Here is an 11,691-nt window from a genome sequence, read left to right as displayed (position 1 = left end):
CCCTAGTGCCGGTCCGGCCCGTAGAATCGGGTCGTGACACTAGCATACTTCTAGCTCGAGTAAACACATGATAAGGTCCCTCTTCTACTTGGTTTCATTTCAGCTTATTACAGCTCAACCAAACACTCCATAGTCCCATAATAAAACTCTCAAAAAACTCGCTCTCCCACTCCTTGTATAAATGTTCCAACATCTGTAAGAAATTTGGAAATTTTCCAATATTACGCTGAACACCAAAAAACTGCCAACAAAAGCTTGCTCTTGGACACTCAACAAGAGCATCGACTAACGTTTCAGAAGCACCACAATAATCGAATCCTGTATCAAGCTCCAATCCCCTTCTTTCCAAAGTTGCTTTAACTGGCACAATATCTCTACAAACCTCCAGAGGAAATGCCTCACTTTAGGCAGAATTTTCAGTGACCAAAGAGCTTTCCAAAAACCCGACCGCCAAGCATCTTCAATTTCCACATATTGAGATGCTATTATTCTGTATCCAGATTTCACGGAATATATCCCCGAGTCTGTCCAATGCTATATAAGGATGTAGTCCTGAACATTTATAGCTAAAGGAATAGAAGTAATAACTTCAGCAATTGAAAGACTGAAAAGACCATTTATCAATGGCAAATTCCATGCACGTTTCCCTTGTGCCAAAATAAGATCTGAAACCCTTATATGCTCAAAACCAGGAAGAATAGGCAAGTTAACTCGAAACTGATTATCCCTCAGTAGCCACAATTCAGTCCAGACATTAACTAATTGACCATCTCCAATTCTCCACTGAAAACCTTAATAGCATCCTTAACTGATTATCAGTTTATCCCTCAATAGCATCCTTAGCTGCACAAATCCCTCTCCATACAAAACTTGGATTACGGCCAACACCTGCACCAAGAAAATCCCCACTCGGGAAATATTCAGATTTGAAAGAACTATAAAAGAGAGAATTTGTATTGTGTAAAAGTCTCCAGCAGTGCTTTCCTAATATAGCTAGATTGAAACTTTGCAAATGTCTAAAACTCAAACCTCTGTCTTCCCTTGCTACACACAGTCTTTCCCAACTCAACCATCTCATCTTCCCTCCCCACCAATAAGAGTTCATTAACCTCTATAACTCCTCCAAAATAGATACTGGTATAAGGAAAGCACTTATACAAAATGAAGGAATAGCTTTTGCTACAGCCTTTATTAGCACCTCTTTACCCGCTTTGGATAGAAGTTCTGGTTCCAACCACTAAACAACTTCCTCACACAATCCTTCAAGAAAGAAAAAATACACCTCTTGTCCCGACCAATTAATGAGGGCAGGCCGAGATATCTTCCATGGTTCTAAGGAGCAATCACACCAAAAACCCCTTTAACAGCATCCTTATCCACTTCAGAAGTATTAGAGCTGAAAAAAATACCGAATTTTTGCCAGTTAACTGCCTGACCCGAAGTTGCTTCATAAGTAACTAGAAGACGCTTAATCTCTAGAGCTTGAATTCGTGATGCCTAAAAAAAGAACAAACTATCATCTGCAAACAACAAGTGAGATAACCGAGGAGTAGCTCTCGAGACTCTACAGCCTTGGAGATGACCTTCATTTTCAAACCTACTAAACAGTTTTGACAGTCCTTTAGCATAGAGTATAAATAAATAGAGAGATAATGGACAACCTTGTCTCAACCCCCTATCTGGAATAATTGGGCCAACCTCATCCCCATTCACTCCAACCCAGTATTTAACAGAGGAAACACACAACATGGTCAAGTCAGCCCAGCGCTGGCTAAAACCTAATCCCTGCATAACAGCTTATAGATAGCACTAATTAACCCTGTCATAAGCTTTAGAAATATCAACTTTTAGTGCGGACGCTCCTTGTCGACCTGTCATTCTGGTTTGCATAGAGTGAATTAACTCGAAAGCAAATAACACATTATCTGAAATCAACCGGCCCGGGACAAAAGCCGACTGAGATAATGAAATAAGATTAGGTAGAATGGTCTTCAGCCTGTTCGCCAGAACCTTAGCAAATACTTTGTAAACTACATTACAAAGTGAAGTAGGTCGAAAATCCTTCACTGCCTCTAGCTCCTCTACTTTCGGAATCAACACAATTAAGGTATCATTCATATTATTCGGAAAAACACCTGCATTGACCCATAATATCCTAAAACCTCTGGTAGAATCTAGGATTTAGTCCATCCATCCCTGGGCTTTTATCCGCATGCATTTGTTTCACTGCTAATTTAACCTCATCCACCGAAATATCTCTAAGTAGCATAGTATTATCATTATCCGAAACCAAAGGAGAGAATAAACCCACAACAAGACTTAAGTCAACATCGCCTGCCTTAAATAGATTAACAAAATAATCAGTCACCATACCTGTCAACAAATTGTTGTCACTTATCCACTCGCCATTAGCATCCTTCAATCGAAAAATCTGCTTAGATTTCTTCCATTTTTTAGCAGTTGCATGGAAGTACCTAGAGTTCATATCCCCAGATTTCAACCAAAGGGATTTCGCTCTTTGAGACCAGAAGACCTCTTCACGGTGCAGAACATCATCAAGCTTACGCTGCACATCCTCAAACTATTCAAAATTACCACTAATCCGAAGATTCTTAAGCTACACAGTCAAGTTCTTTGCATCCTGCCTAAACTAAAGCTTGAGTCTCCTACCCCAGCTCTGTAAACGTTCTCCACAAACCTTTATCTTCCCCATTACATCAACACCATCAGAACTGGTCCAACTTTGTCGAACCACAACATCCACATCAGATTCCTCTAACCAAATATTCTCAAACCAAAAACGTTGATGCCTCCGATTTTCGATTCTTGGAGAAGTAAGAACAAAAAGAGGAGAGTGATCAGACTTACTTGAGACTAAGTTCTAGACCTGATAATTAGGAAAATGATTTTGCCAAAAGACGTTTCCCAAAGCTCTGTCCACTCTTTCCTCTACCCGATGTAGACCTCTACCGTGAGCCCAAGTAAAAGGGTACCCCGACCTTCCCAAATCAACCAGACCACAGTTAGCTATAGTATTTGAGAAACCCTGTAATAAACATGGAGGATGAGGAATACGCCCTTTCTTTTCTTCAGCGAACATTAGGTCATTAAAATCTCCACAAATTAACCAGGAAAGATTTTCCAACCCAGCTAAGGAGTGAAGGACATTCCATGAAACTTGCCTATGTTATCTTTTCGGCATTCCATAAAAACCATTGAGGCGCCAAATAAAACCTTCAGCTACAACAATTTTCATATCAATAAAATTTGAAGAATAACGTAGAACTTCTAAATTAACTTGAGAATTCCACAAAATTGCTAAACTACCACTATGTCCCACCGCATCCACAGTAAAACAACAATCATAATGAAATCTGTAGTGGAGCTGTTCAATTTTATTCAAAGCAACTAAAGTTTCAGATAAAAAAATAACAGTTGGCTTATTACATCGAATAAGTTCATGAAGTGCATTTACTACTCGAGGGTTGCCAAGTCCTCGACATGTCCAACAAAGTATATTCATGGTTATCGACGGGCCTGGATCTCAGGTCCCACCGGAGCAAGGATAGCATCTGAATGAACTCTAAGAACATTTTTATCAAGAGAGTCATCTGAAACCTCCATATTTGTTACTGCAAAGTCATGCGAAATAATCACGTTGTCAACCCTGGCCTTTTTTTTGCCTTCTGCCACAAGCATTATTTCATCTTCATTTAAATTCTAGCCCAACAAATCAAGTACTCCACTTGCAGAATCCATTGTCACAAGCCCACCGTTCGGCCCACTTTCAAATAAATTAGCGTCAGTTGAAAATGGTAATTTGACTTTCAAATTTAAAGGATAATTCTTATCCTTGAAACCACTAAAATCACGCAGCTGCACAGAAGCATTAATCACGAAACCAGCATGCGGATTATCCGAAATTTTGGTACCATATTTGTCACGGAACCAGTGTCGATCATCCGCTGCAGCACCTCCTTGTCGGACATTCACCCTCAACCAAGGACCCCAACCCTCTCCACTTCGTCATCGACTTGAAATAACACTTCACAGATACTTTCACTATGACCTAAATGACCGCATATGAAGCAAAACATGGGGAGTCTTTCATAGGAAAAAGTCACAGTGAAGATACTTCCGTCTATCCTCCTCTTCTTCTTTCACCTTTTAATTGGTTTTCAAATGTCTATAGCAACTCGGATTCTCATATACCCCCTCCTCTCCCCGTCTTCTTTACCAATATCAAACAAAATAAATTTTCCAATGAAATCACCTATCTGCTTCCCAAATTGCTCAATCATCATACCCACTGGAACTCCCTTGATCTGAACCCAAACCTCCACTAAAAGTAATTCAACAATTCGTGGATCTTGTCCAGGTTTTATCTTTTCAATCATAAAAAGCTAGTTGTTGAACGTCCAAAGCAAGCCATTCCAAACTCTATTAAATCCATGTTATGGAAAAAACAAATCAAAAATACCTTAGGATCAATCTCCTCAAAATGGATTCCTCTACCTGGTTGCCAAATTCCAGCCAAGGTAGACTTCATAGCACCCAAATTCACTCTTCGATCGGACAAAAGACGGCCCACCAAACACAGAGAATAATCAACTAGTTCCTCCTGTATTGTAGGGACATCAATGATAGCATCCTCATCATCCTTAATCGTTAATGCTACATGGTTCGGAACCTCATTCGGATCCACAGAAGAACTAGCCATAATTACAATGGAAAAAAGCTGCTCCTGCAAGAGACGCAAGACAGCTCACATGAGAAATACGCAAGACATGGGTAAACAACGATTTGTTGTTTCACAAAATAAAGAAGATCCATTTTGTTCATAAGTTTTAATTAATGTTTATATATAATTATATATCGATTTTGTATTATTAGATTTTGTTAAATTTCTAAATAAAGAAAGTCATTATATATTTATCAATTAATTTTAAATTTTTTATTAAATAATACTGATTGAACAATAAGAGTTACATTTTCAAGTATTATTTAAATTCAATTAATTCAAATATAAAGTGATTTGATGTGTGATTAATATATTTTTACAAACAATAATTTTAATTTTTTTTAAATATTTAATATTTATTTAATTGATATAATTTTATAAGTAGAAGTATTTTAAAGGTGCCAGTGTTAAAATATAAAATAAAAGTTGAGGGATTTGGGAAAAAAAAAAAGTTTGCCGGTGAATTTATATTTTTAGCGAAAAAGAAGTTATAGTTCATGCACATAGTGGGACCCAAGAATTACTATCCATGCAAGTTGGCCATTGGATTGAATCCATGTGAACGGATGATAGGATTTTAGGGTTGTTGGTTTGTTGTCTTCCGCCTTGTTGTCTATTGTTTTATATCAATTCTGCATCAGTATTTTTAATCTTTCGCTTTCTGTCGTTTGATTTTTAGCCTTTTACTGCCTGATTCAATGATTTTCTGACATGTGGCAAATCAGTGACGTGGCTTTGAAAGGGAAGTATTGACCCCTTTAATCTTCTTGAAATGACCTCTTTTTGTTTATCGGAAATAGGACCGACCACGAGTCAGATAAAATCCGTCGTATCATTGATTCGGTTTGGTTTAATTTTAATTTTAATAAAAAAAAAATGCTAATCGAGCCAAATTGTTTAATCCAATTTCATTAATAATTTAGGTTCCATTTATTTCAATAAATTACTCACAAGAAAATATTTTTCATAGTAAATAAATCAACAAACGTTTTTTTTAATATTATCTTTATAAATATATATATTTTAATTTATTAATCACCAGTAGTTAGCCACCAATATTGATCAAGGAACACATTTTTCGATTTTCAAAGGTAAGGTATCAAATATGTACTTATGCGAGCTAACATTTCTCTTGGTTTATTAAATTAGTGAAAAACAATTGTGATCGAGAGGATTTAAACTTCCCGTATAAGTAAAAAGATCAATTAAATCATCACGTGATATATAAGAAACTCTTTATTATTTGAACATTATTCTTGACTTTTAAGTATATATCACCCACTATGAATAATACATGTGGGATAAAATTGCAGCCATATATAAATATATATAGATATAGGATGACTTGCTTTTGGGACAGTCTAATATCCCATTCAAAAGCATTACTTTAAAAGACAAAAAGATAAGGAAAAGGAGATATAAAGGAGTTAAGAAAAGAAAAGAGAGAATGTGACGAGAGCCTATAAGATTGAACATTATGACTTGGTAGATCCCAATAGATCTCAAAGATCCCATGTTAATCTATAATCATAATCACTTCTTGCACTCATATAATAAAATTGCTATGATTCATATGATCCTATAATGGTACCACATTTGATCATTCAATTAATCAATATACATGTATGTCTAAATTACTTTCTTAACCATATGGCAGAGAATAGGAACTACCTACATTTCATCAATATAATATATATAGTATGCATGTATATTCAATTAATTATAGCTTAATATATAAATTTGACCTGAACTTTGGTCGATTCCCTTTGTGGCCCTGAATTTTGAAGGATTCAATCGTGATCCTACACTTCCATTTTTTGGTAATGACTAGGGATGAAAACAGGGCGGGTATCCGCAAATTTAAGCTACTTATACCCTATCCATTAAAAATTCTACTATCTATATCCATTTCAAATACATTTAAATATCCATTCAAATACATGTATCTAAACCCTTTTAGATTTTTATTAATTGTATCCACTCAAAATCCGTTTAAAGTACCTTTATACAGATAAGGTACCCGTAAATTTTAAACTATATATCAAAATCTGAACTTTATTAAAATACAATTTTTACTAGTAATGGATATGATACTCAGGGGTACTCATTGTCAAACTCATTTAATATAGCAGATAACAAGTAGCGGATATCCAAAGACCTATACCCGTGCTCTACCCGTATCTATTATGGCTAATATTTTCACTATCTATACCCATTTTAAACTCATTTATAATTATCCATCATCTTTTTAAACGGATTAGAGTGGGCGGATAGCTTAAAATACCTGCACCATTTCCATCCCTAGTGATGACTATATCATCACGAAAATGAATAACTTTACGGTGATTCAATCATAACCTTATAATTTTACATTTCATTAATAATTATGTCTTTCGCATAAATAAAATATAAAAATAAAGAGTCATAATTGAATCTCGGTAAAGTTTAAGTGCCATAAAAAATTGGTCAAAACTCAGACATTTATATAATAGGTCTTCAATTAATCAATGCATTTATGTCTAAAATACTTTCTCAACCATATGGCAGAAAATAGAACTGCCTATACGGCTAAATTTGATATATATATATATATATATATATATATATATATATATATATATATATATATATATATATATATATTATCTGCGTAAGCATTGAATTGCCCTGCAATATCATGTGCTAAACAAATTTGACTAGTTGACTGTATTTTTTTTAATTTTATAATATAAGTGTTATCTACTTATATCTTAATCATGATTAAAGTATGATTAGAAAAGCAAGTTGTTTTGCATTTCAAAATTAAAAATGTTGCAGCCACTTGCTTGTCAGATTATTCATTAAGAATTAATAAAAATTACAAAAACAGACAAAATGTTAAAGTATTACCTTCAATTTGCCTTTCTACATCACTTATGGAAAGAAAAGGGTTTTAGAATTATTAGGATAATTACATCACTAATTAATTATTCCATCTTCAATAGCTAATTGGATTTTTGCAAAAACCACCATTAATATATAGTACCTTTTTCTTTTGTTTTTAGTTCTTGGTTGGTCCATATATATATAATTTTTAAAAAAAAATATATATATATATATATAGGAATCTGACTTGCCACTCTCTCCGTTAAACATTCATATTTCTTTTTTTTTTTTTTACAAATTTTTGAATTTCTACCTTGTTTATTCATATTTCTTTTTTTTTTTTTACAAATTTTTGAATTTCTACCTTGTTTTTGAAATTTTTGATCGGATGATTCTTTTAAATATTTTTATAATAATTTTTTTATACTTGCACGAGGTTTAGGCCTGTGTCTGTTTCAAGGTCTACAAACCTGACTAATCTCCGCTCGCTCTCGGAGGCAAAAAGGATGACCCAGGAGGAGTTTGCTGTTGTGAAGGGTCAAACCCATAACCTAAGTCGTAATCATAAATCCTGCAAGTGCTTTTTATCACTGAACTACCCCAATTCCGATTATTTTTATAATAATTTTTAATTAATATATATTTAGAGGTAATCATCATTTAAAAAAATCTAAAATTTTGAATAATTAAAACTTTAAACTTTTAAATTTTTGAATTTTTTTTCTTATCTAGATCTATATAGCTATATACATATATTTATATTTACCTCTCAGTTTCAATGATTTTTTCATAATGGTTTTCTTCTGATTGCTTTGTTGTTTCTTTAAATTATTTTGCTTTCAATTTTTGAGTTTTGATTGTGCTCTACAAAATTTTTTTTTCATTTTAATATATATTTTTTCAGTTTAATATATATTATTATTGTTGTTTTTTCATATTTTGAATTGCAAAAACACGATACTAACAACTTTAATCGATATATATCATTGTCGTTGAGTATGTTTAGTGGTAGCTTTTTCTTTGTTTATGAATAAAATGTCAGTCTTTATTTATTTATTTATTTTTAATAATAATAATAATTATTATTATTATTATTATTATTTTGTCACTTCTTTTATCTGTTTTGCTTACTAGCGTAGGGGATTATTATTACATAATTTATTTAAAAGAAGAAAAAATGTTAAATTCAATAAATATATCTAAAATAACAAGGAGAGCTTATAAGATAACATCTAATAAATTAAAATTAAATACATTTAATAAATTAAAAATACATGTAGATAACATATATATTTAAAATGATATTCTTATCATTTAAACTTTATTTTTATTATCTAAATATTAGAAAAGTATATCTAATAATTGCATTTTAAAATCGATATTCATTTAAAATAATTCTCTATATGACTGTGTCCATATTTCAATTTTGAATTTTGAACTTTTCTTTTTTTTATTAGATCACTTAAGATATTTTTTTATGTCTAAAGTTTAAACTTATTACTTATTTAAAATAATTATCTAATTTATATTTAAATTTATAATATTTTTAATTTTAAATTGGATGGTTTAATTTTATTTTTATGTCCATTTATTTATAATGATTATCTATTTTTATATCGATATATCTTCATCACCATCATACTTTAAGGTGATCAATAAGAGACACTTGCAAGTGAAATAATTTTATTCATATTTAGTGAAATAAAATATTTGATAAAATAATTTTGTTCATCATCACCATCATACTTGAAAATGATTAATTTAATTTTCAAGCAATAACTATGTCGTACAACTCTCATTGGTTATTCAATATTCACTTTATGATTTTAATTTAAAAAATAAATAAATAAACTTGATTTCTTTTTTATTTGCAGCTCCAAAAAGATTGAAATAAAAAATTTCATATAATAATTATAATTATTTCCTGAATTAAAAAATTAACATAATTAATGTTTTTTTTTTAAAAAAAATAGCCTAATAAAAACCACAAAAACTTAATTTTACCAATGCAAATGATAGTAGTTAATCTCTCACAAAATAATTTATCTAGATCTATTTTTTTAAAAAAATCAAAATCTCGCACCATGCGCAGACCTTTACCTAGTTTAACATAAATGCAAAAGAGGTTATTTAGCGACAGAATTAAGGTTGAATAGAATTCAGCAAAACCAATCAAACTGGATTAAACATATCAATCACAATTTTATTTGATTTGATTTTTAAAAGCTCAGTTTAGTTTGAATTTTAAAAGAAAAAAATTAAAAATTTTTAAAATTTACTCTAATATAACCAAAAAATAGAAAAACCTAAAAATCAAAATGAACTATTCTAAAAATTCAGGCAAAATTAAAAAGTTGAATTGAACTAAATCCATTCTTAGATTCGGTTTTTTTATAAATAACTCAATTTGATTTGATTTTTTTTACATAAAAATTTAGTTCAATTGGACTGTACATATCTAAGTTAGTTCAAATCGAATTAATCAAATGGTCGACTATATATATATATATATATATATATATATATATATATATATATATGAGTGTAAATGTGCCAATCTCGAACTTGTTTAACTCGAAGTTTGGTTCGATAGAATTTAACTCGGCTTGAGTTTGGCTTGAAATTCGATGAATTTAAAAATTTTAGGTTTGAGTTTAACTTGAAATTCGAGTTAAATTCGAAAAAATTTTATATTTGAGCTTAACTCAAGGTTCAATGCTGAAATAAATTAAAAAAAAAGATATTATATATAACTCGATAGAGCTCAAAAAACTTTTGAGCTAAACATTGTTAGATTGGAGTTCGGCTCATTTGCTAATGTGTTAACTCAAGCTCAAACTCGATTCAAGCCGAATTTTTTTTCCAGCCGACTCGAACACTCGAGTCATTTATACCTCTGCATAATATATGGATATTCAGAAGGGATATGGTTTAGTAAACCTATCAATAAAATCCAGTTTGAAATTATGATATTGTTCTTATGATTCAATCCAAGAAAGCAATTTTCTTGAAAGGAAAAGGGAGAGAAAAAGAAACATTAATGAGAATGATTGCAACATGAATTAATTGAGGGTTGAAATATAATGTGAGGCCACATGAGGGCAACTTCAAATAGTAAAAGCACCTGAATCATCAATTCATGACTTCAGAAATTATCTTTTCCAAAACAACTTTTATTTTATGCACTTTAGAAATTGTCGTAGATTTTCATTATGTTTTTACTTTATTTAATTATTTTTAAAAGAATAGTTTTGATATATATAAAAAATTATTATGTAATAATGTAAATTGAAAATGGTAATTGATTAGTTTGAGATTCCATAAGTAAGTTTGAAGTTTTAATCTTTAATGAAGTGGGCAGAACTTAATTCAAAAAAAAAAAAAAAAGTTATATTTCGCTTTTCATTTGTTGGAATTTAATGTAAATAATATATATTAAATTAGACTAATGTTCGTATTGAGATAATAAATTCTTTAACTCATTCCTTTCTTTTATAAATTTAAAATATCCCCTTTCTCTTCTCTTCTTTTATAAGCGTCCACCAGTGATCATCCCTTTTTTTTTTTTTATTTGATTTTTTGTAAATAATCTTCAAATCTATTTATAATTCACCTTAAATTCCTTATAATTATATAAAATGAAGGCATGTATAAAACCGCAGATGATGACTGATGGATAATATTATAATACAAAAATAATGGGATTGCCCATCAAACGTTATGTCTGAAAAATGAAAATATTCTCTCGGAAAATATAAAAAATAATCACCGACCAGGCCCTTATGTCTCGCACAACGAGGCAGCCTAATCCTCAGCCCAAAAAGTTTATCAAATGCCCACACCATTGAACGGAATAAAGACAATATAATCCAACGGCCTAATCATAGCATTATTTTTTTTATTCATCACAAGCTATAGTCGTAAATAATACCTTCTCATCAAATTGATAAAAATATTTGTGTCTAAAATAACTTGAATTTGAAATCTTATACTCCTAATATAAGTGAAAAAACTAATTAGATTACGCTTAAATATCATTATTATTTACTGTTTTTTTGAGTATTAATAGTATTATACTTAAAATA

The 11,691-nt window shown here is 31.0% G+C and overlaps 1 protein-coding gene across 1 annotated transcript; it reads right to left on the bottom strand.

Annotated features, from left to right (window-relative positions):
- Window positions 1-2,155: 2,155 nt before the first annotated feature.
- On the bottom strand, window positions 2,156-3,624 carry LOC149495960 (uncharacterized). Its single transcript, XM_089722099.1, has 3 exons — window positions 3,556-3,624; window positions 2,699-2,881; window positions 2,156-2,581 (listed from the first exon to the last, which is right to left on the bottom strand). The coding sequence occupies exons 1-3, from the start codon at window positions 3,622-3,624 to the stop codon at window positions 2,156-2,158; spliced, it is 678 nt and encodes a 225-aa protein (XP_089578225.1).
- Between the last annotated feature and the right edge of the window lie 8,067 nt (window positions 3,625-11,691).

Source organism: Jatropha curcas, chromosome 5, assembly GCF_041381405.1.
Source record: "Jatropha curcas cultivar XTBG-Jc1 chromosome 5, XTBG_Jcur_1.0, whole genome shotgun sequence".
In the NCBI taxonomy this organism is placed as follows: Eukaryota; Viridiplantae; Streptophyta; class Magnoliopsida; order Malpighiales; family Euphorbiaceae; genus Jatropha; species Jatropha curcas.
Note: the sequence above shows the minus strand (reverse complement) of the source record. Positions and strands in the feature narration are given on the sequence as shown.

Excerpts from the sequence above, each read along its gene's own strand:
- LOC149495960 (XM_089722099.1), bottom strand. The coding sequence starts at position 3,624 with ATGGAGGTTTCAGATGACTCTCTTGATAAAAATGTTCTTAGAGTTCAT. Across the intron at positions 2,882-3,555 it reads CAGATGCTATCCTTGCTCCG|AACTTAGTCTCAAGTAAGTC; the intron begins GTGGGACCTGAG and ends TATCAGGTCTAG. Across the intron at positions 2,582-2,698 it reads ATGTAATGGGGAAGATAAAG|TTTGAGGATGTGCAGCGTAA; the intron begins GTTTGTGGAGAA and ends AATTTTGAATAG.